Here is an 18687-nt window from a genome sequence, read left to right on the forward strand (position 1 = left end):
AGGGGTCATGAAGTGCGTGAAGTTTCCATTACTAGAGAGAAGGTTCTTTGGAAACTGAAAGGTCTGAAAGTAAATAAATCACCTGGCCCAGACAGTTTATACTCCAGGGTTCTGAAAGAGGTGACTGAAGAGCTTCTGGAGGCATTAGTGATCTTTCAAAATCATTAGATTCTGTAATGGTTCTGGAACACTGGAAAATTGCAAATGTCACTCCACTCTTTAAGAAGAGAGAAAAGCAGAAGAAAGTAAACTATAGGCCAGTTAGTCTGACCTCAGTGGTTGGGAAAATGTTGGAGTTGATTTTTAAGGATGAGGTCTCAGGGTATTTGGAGGCACGTGATAAAATGGCATAGTTTCCTCTAGGGAAAATCTTGCATGACAAATCTGTTGGAATTCTTTGAAGAAATAACAAGCAGGATAGACAAAGGAGAATTGGTTGATGTTGTGTACTTAGATTTTTGGAAGGCCTTTGACAAGATGCCACTATGAGGCTGCTTAACAAGCTACAAGCCCAGGTATAACAGGAAAGATTCTAACTTAGATAAAGCAGTGGCTGACTGACAGGAGGCAAAGAGTGGGAATAGAGGAAGCCTTTTCTGGCTGGCTGCCAGTGACCAGTGGTTTTCCACAGGGGTCTGTGTTGGGACCGATTCTTTTTACGTTATATGTCAATGATTTGGATGATGGAAATGATGGTTTTGTCACAAAGTTTGCAGACGATATGAAGATAGACGGAGGGGCAGATAGTTTTGAGGAAGTAGAGAGGCTACAGAAGGACTTAGGCAGACTACAAGAATGGGCAAAGAAATAGCAAATGGAATAGTGTCAGGAAGTGTATGTTCATGCACTTTTGTAGAAGAAATGAAAGGGTTGACTATTTTCTAAATGGGGACAAAATACAAAAAGCTGAGGCGCAAAGGGACTTTAGAGTCCTTGTGCAGGATTCTCTTAAGGTTAATATTCAGGTTGAGTTTGTGGTGAGGAAGGCAAATGCAATGTTAGCATTCATTTCAAGAGGACTAGAATATAAAAACAAAGATGTAATGTAATGTTGAAACTTTATAAAGTATTGGTAGGACCTCACTTGGAGTATTGTGAGCAGTTTTGGGCCCTTATCTTAGAAAGGATGTGCTGAAACTGAAGAGGGTTCAAAGGAGGTTCAAAGGAGATTCATGAAAATGATTCCAAGATTGAATGGCTTGTCATATGAAGAGCGTTTGATGACTCTGGGCCTGTATTCACTAGAATTCAGAAGAATGAGGGGTGACCTCATTGAAACCTACCGAATGGTAAAGTACCTTGACAGAGTAGATATGGAGATGTTTCCTATGGAAGGGGCGTCTAAGACCAGAAGACACATTCTCAGAGTAGAGGGGCGTCCTTTTGGAACGGAGCTGAGGAGGAAGTTCTTCAGCTGGCGAGTGGTGAATCTGTGGAATTCATTGCCACAGGCAGCTGTGGAAGCCAAGTCTTTATGTATATTTAAGGCAGAGATTGATATTCTTTATTGGCCAGGGCATGAAGGGATACAGGGGGAAGGCAGGAGATTGGAACTGAGGAAAATTGGATCAGCCATGATGAAATGGCAGAACAGACTCAATAGGCCAAATGGCCTAATTCTTCTTCTAATTTTTCTCTCGGCCATAAGAGGCTAAGGGGTGATATAGAGAAACGTAGATAGGAAAAATGGTTATAGGCTTTTTGAGGATAGGGAATCTTTAATGAGAGTTTTAAATTTAGAAGGCAAATATTTAAAGGCAACCTGAGGGCAGCTTAAAAACACAAGAGGCTGGGGGTTATGTCAGAGGCAGATGCAACTATAATGTTTGAAAGACACTTGGACAGGTTCATGGATAGGAAAGGTTTAGAGATACGTGAGCAACATGGTTTGCATGGAGGAGATGGTCTCAAGGGCCACTCTATGATTCTATGTCTCCAGGCTTGCAGCTCTCATAAGTCTGGGGGTAGGGGAGGGATGGAATGTGAACTGTAAGGAGGGTGCAAAGAGTCTCCAGTGTGACTTAGACAAGTTGGGTGAGTGGAAATATACAACTTAACATGGATAAATCAAGGCAGGACTTCCATGGTGAACAGTCAGCACTGAGGAATGCGGTAGGACAGAGGAATCTGGGAATACAGGTCCATAATTCCTTGTAAATGGTGTCACAGATAGATTGGGTTGTAAAGAGAGCGTTTGGCACGTTGGCCTTCATATTGAGTACAGCAGTTGGGATGTTATGTTGAAGTTGTAGAAGATGTTGGTGAGACTCAATTTGGAATACTGTGTGTAGCTCTGGTCACCTACCAACATGAAAGATATCATTAAGATTGAAAGAGAGTGCAGAAGAAGTTTACAAGGACATTGCCAGGGCTTGAGGATCTGAGTTATAGGGAAAGGTTAAATAGTTTAGGACAGTATTCCATAGAGCATAGAGAATGAGGGGATATTTGATACAAGTATACAATATTATGAGGGGTATAAATCGGGTAAATGCAAGCAGGCCTTTTCCACTGAGATAGATAGATAGATAGATATACTTTATTAATCCCGAGGGAAATTTGGTTTCATTACAGCAGCACCAACCAAGAATAGAGCGTAAATATAGCAATACAAAAACCACCAACAATCAAACAACAAAATGCAAACTATGCCAGATGGAAAATAAGTCCAGGACCAGTGTATTGGCTCAGGGTGTCTGACCCTCCATGGGAGGAGCTGCAAAGTTCGATGGCCACAGGCAGGAATGACCTCCCGTGCTGCCCAGTGTTGTATCTCGGTTGAATGTGGCTAAAGTCCAACAGTAAAAAGTTCAATATCCAGTCTGCAAGCACGTTCCTCGATCGTAATATGCCCCGGATTGCACCATCCATTGTTAACCAGATCAGTAAGCACCCAACTCCTTTATGCTTACCGCTTTCAGTGCACTACCGGTCACCGGAACGTTGGGTGAGACTAGATCTAGAGGTCATAGGTTAAGGGTGTAAGGTGAAATTTTTAAGGGGAACATGAGGGGCAGCTTCTTCACTCAGAGGGAATGGAAGCCTGGAATGAGTTGCCAATGGAAGTGGTGGATGTGGATTTGATTTCAACATTTAAGAGAAGTTTGGACAAGTACATTGTGGGTTAGGTTCTAGGTGTAGGTCGATGGGACTTGGCAAAATAATAATACAGCATAGACTAGATGGGCTGAAGGACCTGTTTTTGTGCTGTGGTACTCTATAACTCTAAAGATATCTTTTAAACATTCCCTTGTTCTGATAATGGTCATGAATTTGAAATCTTATTCTCTCTCCACAGATGCTGTCTCACCTGCTGAGTATTCCCAACATTTTCACATTTTATTTCAGATTTCCAACATCTGCAGGATTTCTTTTTGAATAGACTGCACCCGTAAAGGCAGGAAATTTTCTTCCATTTAGGACATCATTGAACCAATTTTTGTTTATTCATTCAAGGAATATGGGCTTCACAGGCTGTCAGTATTTAATTGCCCTTGCGAAGGTGGTACTGAGCTGCCTTTTTGAACCACCGTAGTTCTAGAGGTGTGAAAATACACACTGCTTTTTAGCCTCTATTACTGCTATCAGCAGTTTGTTAGCAGGCTATTAAAATCCAAATTCGTATTTTTAACTTGTGATGTGCTTTGAATTTTCATCCTCTGAATTTTATTGTTAATGGTTACTCTATAAAGCTTATTATCCTACTGAGCTAAACACTTCCCTCCATAAGTATATTGCTGAAATTTTAATTTACTTGGACTGAAGCCAAATTAAGCACTGACAATTATGCATTCCACACGGTCGGGATTATTAAGCACCATTGCTTTCTAATGTTGCATTGAAACAACACAAGGAAAACCAATGTTGAATAACGCTTGAGTAATCTCGTGCTTTTGTACAATTTTCTTTCTGGCATGGGGGGGGGCATTGGCAAATTTTCTTACTTCATATTCACATTCTTGAATAATTTCAGAAAATTGAAGATAAAATTTAGAATGTAAGCAAAGAGAGTGTTGACTTTTTTTTAAGAACAACACATTAACATGTTGACTCAATTTAACAGATCTCTATTGTTTAGATTTCCTGATGTTAACTAAGGGGTTTTCCATCAGGTGACCAGGGTAGGAGGATCACCCATCTCTATGGAGGAGCTGAAATGAAGTCAGTAAGAGTATTGGTTAATAAATGAACTCACGGCAACATTGATTCAGCTTAGTCATATTATCTTCTAACTAACTCCTCAAAGCCAATCCCAAACAGGTCATTCAGTAATGGTGAGACTTCCCTCAAGTGTTTTTTTTGTTTTTTGATATTGATAGCCACTTGTAAAATTTCACACGTCATCTTCCCAAGACTTAGTACTCATCTACAATGGATGTAGTATTAATAAAACATTTCCACACAGGTGTACAAAGAAAAACTCTGGTTCATTCTGTGTATTTGTGAAGTCCCATATATTGAAATTTATTAATTCTCCATCATAATTTCTTAGATGAAATTTTAAAAACACATGGTGAAAAACGTCTGGGAAATTCCTTTCTCAGTTGTTTTTAGGTAGTGGAAACTAGTCCATGGTTTCATTCTAGCCCTCATTCCCTGTAGGATGTCCTTTGCTTATACAGTATCTACCTCATCCAGATAAAAGTCCAGTTCTCGCTTTATGGGAGTCAATGAATCAATGTCCATCATATCAGGGATCTGGCTTTAGATCTTGGCCATTCTCTGGGAAAAATACTGGAGAGAAACAATGGAAAGCTTACACCTAGAATCATACTTTTAGTATTTGATGAAAAATACGAAGGCTATAAGCATTCATAGATCTCCAAAATATGGCACCGTGGTCCATCTGCTCATTTGTATCATATATCCCTTCGTTCGAACTTTTTACACAATTAAAAGCATGAGTAAATCGACCAGGATTCGGCCATTTGGATCTTCAAGCTTGTCCTGCCTTTCAAGTGATCATGGCTGATAGCCTCAGGTCTCACTTCCTCTACCACACCAGTTCCCTACTGTCCTCAAAAATATATCTGCTTCCTCTTTAAATATCTCCAGTGATCTGGTCTCCACAAACATCTAGGGTAGAAAATTCCCGAGATTCACCATCCTCTGGGAGGAGAAGTTTCTCTGTTCCTTAGTTTTAAGTGACCACTCCCTAATCTTGTAACTATATCGACTCATTCAAAATTCTCCACCTGGTGGAAACACCTTGACATCTCCTCCGTCATGTCACTGAGGGTTTTCAATCCTTATAGTAGCTAATATCACTCATCATCTTTCTAAATCTAATTTCTTCACCTGCTCAGAGGAAGGATCCTCTCATCCCAAGGATTAGCCTGATAAATCTCTTTTTGAAGCCTGGTATGACAGTGTCTCCTTTCTTAAATAAGGTGACCTAAACTCCAGATGTGACTTCACCAACATCCTGTACAACTTTTAACAATGCTTCCCTATTTCTAAACTCTGCTCTTTTTGCAAAAAAGTATTATGCTCTTTGGTTTCCTAACCACTCATTTCACTTCCTGGTTCACACTGAAGAATACTTTGATCCCTCTGTACTTCGTTCATCTTTGGTACTTCTCCATTTTGCTAGGTCTGCCTTTTTTTATTCCTCTTACCAAAGCACATAACCTCTCACTTTCTCACATCAGATTCCTTTTGCCACATTTTTATCCACACACTCGACCCATCTAAATCCTGTTGCAGGGTCCTCATCTTAATGTGCCTTCTACTTATCTTTATTTTTATTTCACTTAGAGATCCAGCACGGTAACAGGAAAGGCCCAGCAGGCCCAAATGGAGGCAAATAGACCAACTCAGATTGATAGGAGACAGAAGAGACTTCAGATGCTAGAATCAGAAGCAACGAGCTGTCTGCTTTGTTCTGATGTCAGGTTTTGACCCAAAATGTTGACAATTCTTTTCCTCTTACACATGCTGTTTGACCCAAACAACAGGAATTCTGCAGATGCTGGAAATTCAAGCAACATACATCAAAGTTGCTGGTGAACGCAGCAGGCCAAGCAGCATCTGTAGGAAGAGGCGCAGTCGACGTTTCAGGCCGAGACCCTTCGTCAGGACTAACTGAAGGAAGAGTGAGTAAGGGATTTGAAAGCTGGAGGGGGAGGGATAGAGCCGAGAGCTGGACAGGTGATAGGCAAAAGGGGATACGAGAGGATCATGGGACAGGAGGTCCGGGAAGAAAGACAAGGGGGGGGGGTGACCCAGAGGATGGGCAAGAGGTATATTCAGAGGGACAGAGGGAGAAAAAGGAGAGTGAGAGGAAGAATGTGTGCATAAAAATGAGTAACAGATGGGGTACGAGGGGGAGGTGGGGCCTTAGCGGAAGTTAGAGAAGTCAATGTTCATGCCATCAGGTTGGAGGCTACCCAGACGGAATATAAGGTGTTGTTCCTCCAACCTGAGTGTGGCTTCATCTTTACAGTAGAGGAGGCCGTGGATAGACATGTCAGAATGGGAATGGGATGTGGAATTAAAATGTGTGGCCACTGGGAGATCCTGCTTTCTCTGGCGGACAGAGCGTAGATGTTCAGCAAAGCGGTCTCCCAGTCTGCGTCGGGTCTCACCAATATATAAAAGGCCACATCGGGAGCACCGGACGCAGTATATCACCCCAGTCGACTCACAGGTGAAGTGATGCCTCACCTGGAAGGACTGTTTGGGGCCCTGAATGGTGGTAAGGGAGGAAGTGTAAGGGCATGTGTACCTCCCTCCCCTTTCTAGATCTTTCTGTCTCTGTCTCTGGAGACAGCTTATCCACTGATGTCTACTATAAGCCTACTGACTCTCACAGCTATCTGGACTATTCCTCTTCTCACCCTGTCTCTTGCAAAAACGCCATCCCCTTCTCGCAATTCCTCCGTCTCCGCCGCATCTGCTCTCAGGATGAGGCTTTTCATTCTAGGACGAGGGAGATGTCTTCATTTTTTAAAGAAAGGGGCTTCCCTTCCTCCACTATCAACTCTGCTCTTAAACGCATCTCCCCCATTTCACGTACATCTGCTCTCACTCCATCCTCCCACCACCCCACTAGGAATAGGGTTCCCCTGGTCCTCACCTACCACCCCACCAGCCTCCGGGTCCAACATATTATTCTCCGTAACTTCCGCCACCTCCAACGGGATCCCACCACTAAGCACATCTTTCCCTCCCCCCCCCCTGCATTCCGCAGGGATCGCTCCCTACACAACTCCCTTGTCCATTCATGCCCCCCATCCCTCCCCACTGATCTCCCTCCTGGCACTTATCCGTGTAAGCGGAACAAGTGCTACACATGCCCTTACACTTCCTCCCTTACCACCATTCAGGGCCCCAAACAGTCCTTCCAGGTGAGGCATCACTTCACCTGTGAGTCGACTGGGGTGATATACTGCGTCCGGTGCTCCCGATGTGGACTTTTATATATTGGTGAGACCCGACGCAGACTGGGAGACCGCTTTGCTGAACATCTACGCTCTGTCCGCCAGAGAAAGCAGGATCTCCCAGTGGCCACACATTTTAATTCCACATCCCATTCCCATTCTGACATGTCTATCCACGGCCTCCTCTACTGTAAAGATGAAGCCACACTCAGGTTGGAGGAACAACACCTTATATTCCGTCTGGGTAGCCTCCAACCTGATGGCATGAACATTGACTTCTCTAACTTCCGCTAAGGCCCCACCTCCCCCTCGTACCCCATCTGTTACTCATTTTTATGCACACATTCTTCCTCTCACTCTCCTTTTTCTCCCTCTGTCCCTCTGAATATACCTCTTGCCCATCCTCTGGGTCACCCCCCCCCTTGTCTTTCTTCCCGGACCTCCTGTCCCATGATCCTCTCGTATCCCCTTTTGCCTATCACCTGTCCAGCTCTCGGCTCTATCCCTCCCCCTCCAGCTTTCAAATCCCTTACTCACTCTTCCTTCAGTTAGTCCTGACGAAGGGTCTCGGCCTGAAATGTCGACTGCGCCTCTTCCTATAGATGCTGCTTGGCCTGCTGCGTTCACCAGCAACTTTGATGTATGTTGCTGTTTGACCCAGTTGGTTTCTCTCACAAATTATTTGTAACTCAAGTAGACTTCTTGATCACCAAGGATGAGATGGGCTGAATGGCCTGTTTCTGTGCTGTATAACTCTATATCTCTATTTTTATCATCATCATTGTTACGTGTTGGGCACGTGGCCAGGTGGTTAAGGTGTTCGTCTAGTAATCTGAAGGTTGCTAGTTCGAGCCTCCGCTGTGGCAGCATGTTTGTGTCCTTGGGCAAGGCACTTAACCACACATTGCTCCAGTATCTGTGCGAGGAGTGGCGCCCCACACAGACTTCCAATCTGCGCCTTGTAAGGCATGAAAATGCCCGACGCAGGCCTCTCATGGTCGACGTTCCCTCCCCTCCATCATCACATATGATGTGGGCAGTCATGATCTTAACCATGATTTATTCTTGGCAAGTTCTAGAGAAGTGATTCTTCTGGGTAGTGTCTTTACAAGATGGGTGATCCCAGCCATTATCAGTGCTCTTCAGAAACTGTCTGCCTGGTATCAGTGGTCACATAAGCAGGACTTGTGATATGCATCAGCTGCTCATACAACCATCCACAACCTGCGCCCATGGCTTCAGCTGACCCTGATATGGAGGGCTAAGCAGGTGCTACATCTTGCCCAAGGGTGACCTGCAGGGTAGCAGAGAGAAGGAGCATCTTACACCTCCTCTGAGAGAGATGTATCTCCATCCAGTCACCCATCTACTTTTAAATCATTGCCAAACTGGATACTAAATTATTACCAAAATTGCTTTTCAATTTGCTGCTAACTTCTACCTCTGCTGTCTCCATGGATATTTCATACATTCAGTGACCCCTATTTAAATGCTGAAAATAATAATTTGTGTATACTAGCACTCTTTCTTGTCTCACTGTCGAAGAGTCCAGAGGTAGTGTTTCCGTAAACAACTCTTCCTTTTAATTGCATTGTTACCAGAACTAATGGGAAGCACATCTCCTGGGGGAGGGAAATGTGACAGAACAAAACAGAAACCCGAAATAAGGATGAAAAGCGAAACAGAATCAAGAAAATAAAACTTCAATGGTCATAGAACATGGAACATTAGAGCCCATCAGCTCATGATGTTGCACCAAACTTTTGACGTACTCGAAGATCAATCTAGCCCTCCCTCTCACGTAGCCCTCCATTTTTCTATCATCCATGTGCCTATCTCAGAGTCTCTTAACTACCTCTAATGTATCTGTCTCTATCGTCAGCTCTGACAGCATGTTCCAGCACCCACCACTCTCTATAAAAGACTTATCTCTGATATTTCCCCCCCTAGAGATGTCTCCAATCACCTTAAAATTATTCCTCCGTGTATTAGCCATTTCCGGCCTGGAAAAAGTCTCTGGCTGTTCACTCAATCTATGCCTCTTATCATCATGTACACCTCTATCAAGACACCTCTTATCCTCCTTTGCTATCCTTATAAAACTTCACTCTAATCAAGGCTGCATCCTAGTTAATGTCCTCTGCACTCTCTCTGACTGAATACTATATTCTGAATGTGGTCAAAACTGGGCTTTATAGAGCTGCAACATCACCTGACAACCTTTGAGCTCTATCCCCGACTAACCTTTCTTGACAACCCTGTCAACTTGTGCAGCAACTTTGAGGAATCTATGAATATGAATCCCAAGATCCCTTTGTTCCTCCACACCTCTACGAATCCTGTCATTAACCCTGAATTCTGCCTTTAAATTCAACTTTCAAACATAAATCACTTCACATTTCTCTGGGTTGAACTCCATTCTCAGCCCAGCTCTGCATCTTGTTAATGTCCCATTGTAACCTATGGCAACCTTCTACACTATCCACAACTCCACCAACCTTCAAGTCATCTGCAAACTGGCTAACCCACCCTTCCACTTCCTCATCCAAGTCACGTATAAAAATCACAAAGAGCAGAGATCCCAGAACACATCCCTGCAGAACACCACTGGTCACTGACCTCCAGGCATAATATGCTCCATCTCCAACCACTCTCTACCTGGCTGATCCTTTTTTTCCTATCTCCTCCTCAACCCCAGTTCTCGGCCTTCTCCCCATAACCTTTGATGCCATGTCCAATCAAGAACCCATCAATCTCTGCCATAAATACACCCAACGACCTGGTCTTCACAGCTGCCTGTGGCAACAAATTCCACAAGTTCAGCACCCTCTGGTTAAAGAAATTTCTCTGCATCTCTGTTTTGAATGGATGCCCCTCTATCCTGAGGCTGTGACCTCTTGTCCTGGACTCTCCCACCATGGGAAACATCCTTTCCACATCTACTCTGTCTAGGCCTTTCAACATTCAAAAGGTTTCAATGAGATCCCCCTTCATCCTTCTGAATTCCAGTGAGTACAGACCCAGAGCCATCAAATGTTCCTCGGATCATAACCCTTTCATTCCTGGAATCACCCTTGTGAACCTCCTCTAGACCCTCTCCAATGCCAGCACACCTTTTCTAAGATGAGGGGCCCAAAACTGTTCACAATACTCAAGGTGAGGCTTCACCAGTGCCTTATAAATCCTCAGCATCAAATCCTTGCTCCTCTGACTCCGCGTATATAGAGTCATAGAGCAATGCGGCACATACACAGGCCTTTCATCCCAACAAGTCTCTGCTGACCATAGTGCCCACAGACCTGGTCCCAATTTAAAGTGTCTGGCCCATATCTTTCTAAATCCTGCCCCTCTGTGTAGCTATCTAAGTGCTTCTTAAATGATACTACTGTACCTGTCTCTACCAATTCTCCAGGTGGGTCATTCCATACGCTCACCATCCTCAAAAATTTGAAACGTGTTCAGATCAGTGGCAGCAAAGGCAGACTAGAATGATGATCAGGCTAGGAAACTGAGAACAGCTGTGACCATGGCTTTGGCTGCGAGAGCAATCCAGGCTTGTGTCGGAGCTTAAAAGTGACATTACAGGAGATCACATGGTTTGCCTCAGTGAAGCCCAGCCTATGAAGTCCATCTTTGTGTATCCCTGTGAGCACAGGTTAGATGGGCTCTTGGATGCCGCTGCCTGCAATTCCTTTGACTCCTTTTGTCCGTCTTTATGCCATTCAGCTAGCCAAGTGTTGAGTGTTTAACAAAATTGTTTGGAATTAAATTCTGACTGCAAAGAAAGACAACTTCTCAAATGTGAGAAGTGTACAGAATCACCAAGAAGGCTGTAGTGCTATAAGACAGCTCAGCAAAAACAATGCAGTTTGAGAGTTTTCCCTCTAAACAGAAAAGATTCAAGGTGCACAAATTCCTGTTTCTGCTTTCGACAGACATCATTCTCTCCATAATGTACTGGTACACACATCTCTCTTCATCAGTCTTTCCTTGTACCCAGCATTTTCCTCTGAAAATGTAAAAGACCCAACAATTTCCTCTGGACTACCTTCATCCACCACCATACAGGGATGTAGACATCCCTTTCAAGTCTGGCAGAGATTCATGTGCACCTCCTCCAACCTCATCTATTTTATTATTGCCTCCCTCATGTCAGGGTCAAAGATGTCTCAGTGTGAGTGCAGAACATAATGAAAGTGAGCAACTGGTGAATGGATTACACCTAAACTGGAGGGGGTACATGCTTCCTCTTCTATCCCTGATCGGTCCTACCTTAAGCTTAGTCAATGTCCTGTTCTTATTGTACATGTAGAACTTGGGGCATTTCTTAATCCTATTCACTAAGACCTTCTTATAGGAAAGATGTCAATAAAATTGAGAGAGTACAGAGGAGGTTTACTAAAATGTTGCCTGGGTTTCATCTCCTAAGTTACAGAGAAAGGTTGAACAAGTTAGGTCTTTATTCTTTGGAGCGTAGAAGGTTGAGGGGGGTACTTGATAGAGGTGTTTAAAATTATGAGGGGGATTGATAGAGTTGACGTGGATAGGCTTTTTCGACTGAGTGGGGAAGATTCAAACAAGAGGACATGAGTTGAGAGTTAAAGGACAAAAGTTTAGGGGTAACATGAGGGGGAACTTCTTTACTCAGAGAGTGGTAGCTGTGTGGAACGAGCTTCCAGCAGAAGTGGTTGAGGCAGGTTCGATGTTGTCGTTTAAAGTTAAATTGGATAGCTATATGGACAGGAAAGGAATGGAGGGCTGAGTGCAGGTTGGTGGGACTAGGTGAGAGTAAGAGTTCGGCACGGACTAGAAGGGCCGAGATGGCCTGTTTCCATGCTGTAATTGTTATATGGTTACATGGTTATATTCTCATGCCCATTTCTAGCTCTCCTAAGTCCATTCTTCTGCTCCTCCCTGGCTAACTTGTAACTCTCCAGAACCCTGATTGATCCTTACTTCCTAAACCTTAAGTAAGCTTTTGTCTTCCCCATGACTAGATGTTCCACATTTCTTGTCAACCATGATTTCTTCCCACTACTATCTTTTCCCTGCCTCAATGGGAGAAATCTATCTAGAACTCCATGCAAGTACTCCTTAAACAACTTCCACATTTCCATGTGCATTTTGCTGAGTGCATTTCACTTTCATGTTTCTGATAATAGCATCATAAGACTATGAGACATAGGAGGAAAATTAGGCCATTCAGCCCTTCATGTCTGCTCTGCCATTCCACCATGAAATTGGTCAGGGAATTGTGATCTGTCTCAAAAATGCACACCCACTGAGAGATCTGACATCTGACCAGCTTCATTGCCTAGTACAGATCTGTATGGTCTTGTATCTTGTCAGCCTGTCTATATATTGTGTCAGGATTCCTTCCTGAACACCACATAACAAGCTTCTTCCCATCCAGACCCTTTTGCTCTAAGGAGGTGTCAAATCAATGTGAGGGAATTTGAAGTCACCATTGACAACAACCCTGTTATTTTCGCACCTTTCCAAATTCTGCCTCCTGATATGCTCCTCAGTATCTCTGAACCTATTGGGAGGGTCTGTAGAATACTCCAACTGAATTAGCATTCAGAAAGATGTCCCATCAATGGAAACATGGAGAAACATGAGCAAGAATAGAGCATGAGGTCCTCTGACATTCAGTAAGATCGTTCAAGTTCAATCCCGCTTCAGTTTTCTCCCCATGTCCCTTGATTTCTCCAGCTCCAACATTGACGCACCATCAACCTACAGGACATGTCATTTAGGGACTTGGGCTACATTATATTTTTTTGTGTGACTGTATATTTACTATATGTGCCTTGTGCTGTGTCTGACTGTTGATGTTGTGTTTTGTACCTTAGCCCGGGAGGAACAGTGTTTTGTTTGACTGTATTCATAGGTATTCATGCAGGTAGAATGATAATTAAACTCGATCTCGTGCATTTGTTAACTCCTTCTTGAAATATATTTAAAGATTTGGTGTCAATTGTTTTCCATTGTAGGGACTTCCAGAGATTTGCTGCTCTCAGGGAGAAGTCATTTCTGCTCATCTCAGCCTTAAATGACTTACCCCTTAACCTTTGTCCCTATGATCTCAAAACACAGTAAAAAAGAGAGACAGAGAATAATAAAGAGACAGAGGGATAGGTAAATCTATATCTAACAATCTATATATATATATAAAGAACTGTGAAAAAGTCTAAGGCACATATATATAGCTAGAGTATCTAATACCTTTACACAGTACTGTAGTCATTTTATGTATTGCACTGTACTGCTGTCACAAAACAAAACAAATCTCATGGCATATGTGAGTGATGATAAACCCGATTCTGATATGGGTCTCTTTTGTGGACTGAGAGTGGGAAGGGGGCAGGGAGAGGGGAAGCATGGGTTGGGAAAAAGGGAAGGGAGAGGGGAGGGAGTGGGAAGCACCAGAGAGGCATTCTATAATGATCAATAAACTAATTGTTTGGAATCAAATGGCCTTGCCTGGTCCCTCAGGGCTGGGTGTGGCTGCACCCACACCACCCCCACACCGCCTACTCTGCGCCCTGTCCACTCCCCTCCCACAGGCTCCACCTTCTCCAATTCCAACATCCTTTGCTCCCGCCAGGTTTACAAACTCGCTCTCTGCTCCATATTGACAAATACACTACTGGTGCACAAGTCTTAGGCACCCGAGCTATATATATATATATTTGCCTAAGATTTTTTGCACAGTACTGTACTATATATAGAGAGACAGACAGACAGAGAACCTAGTTTAACTCTCCTTTGTGGTTTTAAGGTTCCACACACTTTAGCACATTAGAAATATTTGAAGTTTGCACTCAAAAGCAAGCGGAGCCCTTGTGATCAGGGCCCTATGAAAGGGGATGAGGTTGATTTAATATCTGTGGAAATAGAGATTGCTCATCAAGGCAAAAGAATGGCCTCTGGACATTCTGCTTAACATAGGACAGGTGCTGCTTCTATCGTATCAAGACATGCTTTACAGTGACATTCAGTGATTACTAATTGCCTGGTGAATCTGGCATCGTGTAGATATAAGGGAAAATTAAAAGGCATTGAAATGCTTTCTCTCCTATTTAGTGTCCTTTGTTAGTAATGTGTCAATACCAAGACTCCTTAAAATAACATGTGCACTCCATTAAAATGTTGCAGAACAAGTTCCAATAAGGTGCAGGATATGTCCAGGTTCAGTTCTGTGCTCCACCAATCGGTTATCCACTTAGGTTTCAAAGTACTCTCTTATAATTCATGCATTTGAGCTCAGCATGCGATGGAATCAGCAATTCCAACCCCTGGGGAAACAAAACTGTCTTTCTATGTGTCACTAAAGAAATCAAAGGTATCGACATTTAACCTCCCAGTAGGCTCATTGATTCAGGCTTTGCTTGTTTTCTGATTGCACTTGCTTTGGTGTTCCTGCAGGGGTCAGTAGCACAGGACTTCGCCAGCAGGGAAAGTCTCCAAGCTTCAGTGTAAACTGGACTCTGGGAGACTCCGACCTGGAGATTGTTAATGCTACAACAGGAAAGGGGGACCTGGGCTGTTCGTCCAGACTCTGTAAGCGTGCACTTTATACCCAATGGGCAAAGCTGTATGGCAAGGTAAGAATTATGTGACCTGGTGATGGATGTGCACTGTAGATGGACCAATACTGACACAGAACATAGACATGAATCTGTACAGCATAGGATCAGGCCTTTGGCCCATCAACTAGTGCCAAACTTATTAAACTAATGTTGTCAAGTTACACCACCTGCTTTTGCCAGTACATGGACAATATCCCTTCATTCTCTGCACTTTCACTTGCCTATCTAAGAACTTATTCAATGCCTCTGATATCTCTCCCTCCACTAACATCCTAGCAACACATTCTAGGCAACCACCGATCATTTGGACAGGTACTTGGGCTGAAAGGAATAGAGGGATATGATGTCATATCTGCCTCCACTAACACCCTAGCAACACATTCCAGGCAACCACTGATCATTTGGACAGGTACTTGAGCTGAAAGGAGTAGAGGGATAGGGACCTAACGCAGGCGAATTGGATTCACGCACAAAGGAGGTTGTAAAGGCCCATGTCTGTATTGTATTTTTCTATAATTCTGTGATTATGTGAAGCAGGAAATATACAAACCCTCCAGGTCCCAGCTCAGCTGCAAACGTACCCAAGGTCCTTACCGCTGATGTTTATTTTATTTAGACAATCAGCATGGTAACAGGCCCAACAAGCCCACAACACCCAGTTACATCCACGTGGCCCAGGTGTCCTGGACCACAAATACAAGCTCTTGCTGCTAACTGCTCCTTGCACCCTGGACCTCCTATTTACATTCCAGACCAATGAGGGAGCCAGATGCCCAACCAATAGGATTTCCAAACAATTAAATGCCAGGTGATTGGAGTGTTCCTGTACCTGGAATTCTCATGACAGCACAATTGGATTCTCTTAGTTCAAAGAGACATTGAAGGTGGAAGCAAGGAGAATTTAGGTGGCTGGAGACGCTGTAATCTGCAGCAACTGTTGGAGGCAGAAGGATGGTTGAAAACCTCCATCAGGATTAACGGCAGTCAGCAAAATGCTATCTTGCAGATCAAAGCGCAGACAGCCAAACACCAATTCCAAAGTAATAGAAGCAAAAAGCTCTGTAGTTGCTAGAAATTACAGAAAATGTTCATACGGTCAGGCAGTGTCTGTGGGGGAGAGAGACAGAGTCAACATTTCAAGTTACTGACTGAAACATTGACACTGCTTCGCTTTCCACAAATATTACTTGGCCTACTGAGTGCTTCCAATATTTTTGGTTTTGCATTGATTCCGAAGTCCCCATTGATGGTGGAACAACATTGCTATGTTCAATGAATTCTACCGTAGGCCTGCCTTTATTGCACTCCCAAAGTCATATTGGCATCTGCGAGTTAATTAAGTGAACTACAGCAGAGAGTTCGTTGTTGAGGAAAGCAAATGGTGGATGTTCATACTCATATTAGCATCTTCAGTTAAACTGGTTGGATTTCATTGGAGTTTGGAATGAATGCAGGGTGGCAGAGGAAAGATCAAATTACTGCTCGAAGTGAGAGAACAGATTTAATGTTCAGAACCCCAGTACACAAATGTTTCTAACAAAACATCTCTGTACTTGGCGCTAGACTTCACAGCTATTGGCAACATAATATAAGTCTAGAAATTATTGTTGGCAGTATAAGGAAACAAGACTTAGATTCTGAAATTCCATGTGGGATTTACCATAATCCTGCAGTAATTCTGGTGAGGAATCATCAAAGCTAACATAGCTAGAAATGACAATTCATGATGACCTAGGAATTCAGCAAGTTGCTCACTGAAATTATATCAGGGTTACTGTAGAGAGCCCATTGAATTGTAAGCCTTCATCATGTTTCAGACACTACCTTCACATGCTTTTTAGTGAAGGTATTAATTTATTCAAATGCACACACTCATTAATTAACTTTTACAATAGCATGATATAAAAGCCATTACTTACAGGTTTATGGACACTTGCATAGTGAAGAAAGGGATTCTCCAGTTTGCAATTTGTCTGTTTGATCTTCAACTCTAAGACTCCGAAACAATATGCTAGAAACACTCAGCAGGTCAGGCAGCACCTGGGGGAATGAGTTAACAACCTACATTCTTATTAAGGATCATTTATTTGGAATGTTATCTTTATTTTTCCCTTCACAGATGCTGCCCGACCTCCTGAGTATTGTCAGAATTTCCTCTTTTTTCCAGATTTATTTGTTTATTTATTTATTTAGCAATACAGAGCTGAGTAAGCCCCTGAAGCCCTGCGAGCTTCACTGCCCCAGCAACCTAGACAAACCCTATTAATCCTAACCTAATCACGGAACATAGATACCTACAGCACATTACAGGCTGTTTGGCCCGCAATGTTGTGCCGACCATGTAACCTGCTCTAGAAACTGCCTAGAATTTCCCTACCGCAGAGGCCTCTAGTTTTCTAAGTTCCATGTACTTCCATTTAAGAGGCTCTAAAAAGACCCGATTGTATCTGTCTCCGCCACCATCACCGGCAGTGCACTCCACACACCCACACTCTCTGTGTGAAAAACCTACCCCTGACATCCCCTTTGTACCTACTTCCAAGCACTTTAAAACTATGCACCCTCGTGTTAGCCATTTCAGCCCTGGCTATCCACATGACCAATGCTTCTCATCATCCTATACAGCTCTTTCAGGTCACCTCTCATCCTCCGTCACTCCAAGGAGAAAAGGCCAAGTTCGCTCAACCTATTCTCATAAGGTATGCTCCCCAATCCAGGCAACATCCTTGTAAGTCTCCTCTGCACTCTCTCTATAGTATCCACATCCTTCCTGTAGTGAGGTGACCAGAACTGAACACAGTACTCCAAGCGGGGTCTAAATAAGGACTTATATAGCTGTAACATTACCTCCCAGCTCTTGAACTCAATCCCAGGGCTGATAAAGGCCATCACACCATATGCCTTCTTAACAACACTGTCAACCTGTGCAGCAGCTTTGGGTATCCTGTGGACACGGACCCCAAGATCTCTCTGACTCTCCAATTTACAGTAACCAATTAAACTACCCAGTACATCTTTGGATCGGGGAGGAGACCAGTGGACATGGAGAAACACATACATTCCACAGGGAGGATGTACTCTATATAGAACAGCACCAGAATTGAACTCCGAACTCCAGAGTGACCTGAGCTGTAATAGCATCGCGCTAACTGCTACCATGGCGACCGAATTTGAAATATTTACCTTTAATTACTTTAGGATCAGTGCTTGCTTGTTCACACTCAGAGGTGGAAAAACAGCATTGCTTACATATCCGCTGCCTCATTATTAAACACCATGATCCTCCACTCACTCCTGAGATTTTCAGTTCTCCCTGGTTTTAATCATCATCCTGGCCATTAAGACATAGGAGGACATGGTCCTAATGTGGCTGAATGGGAATAGTGTAGGGCGAGCAGTAGGTCAACATGGGTATGATAGGTTTAAGAGCCTGTTTCTGTGTTCTGCAACTTCACGGCTCTATGATCCTCAACTTGAATCTCTGTTCTTTTTGCATCCATGATCTTCATAAGGAATCTGAGTAGAATTTGGTAATTCAACCCATCTAGTCTGTTCTGCCATTCAATCATGATTGATTTTATTCAACCCCATTCTCCCACCTTCTTCCTGTAACTCTAAATTCCCTTACCAATCAAGAACTCATCAATCCCTGTCTTAAATACACAATTTACTCTAAGTCATTTGGTTTCAAATGACGGCCTCCATGGCCC

The 18687-nt window shown here is 43.4% G+C and overlaps 1 protein-coding gene across 2 annotated transcripts in view; it reads left to right on the forward strand.

Annotated features, from left to right (window-relative positions):
• Window positions 1-18687, forward strand: part of adarb2 (adenosine deaminase RNA specific B2 (inactive)) — an 832269-nt gene that overhangs the window by 791328 nt on the left and 22254 nt on the right. For both annotated transcript variants that reach the window (XM_063044383.1, XM_063044384.1), the window contains one exon: window positions 14814-14992. In XM_063044383.1, coding sequence (XP_062900453.1) covers window positions 14814-14992 — 179 coding nt within the window. The remainder of the gene's footprint in view (window positions 1-14813; window positions 14993-18687) is intronic.

Source organism: Mobula hypostoma, chromosome 3 (genome assembly GCF_963921235.1).
Source record: "Mobula hypostoma chromosome 3, sMobHyp1.1, whole genome shotgun sequence".
Taxonomy (NCBI): Eukaryota; Metazoa; Chordata; class Chondrichthyes; order Myliobatiformes; family Myliobatidae; genus Mobula; species Mobula hypostoma.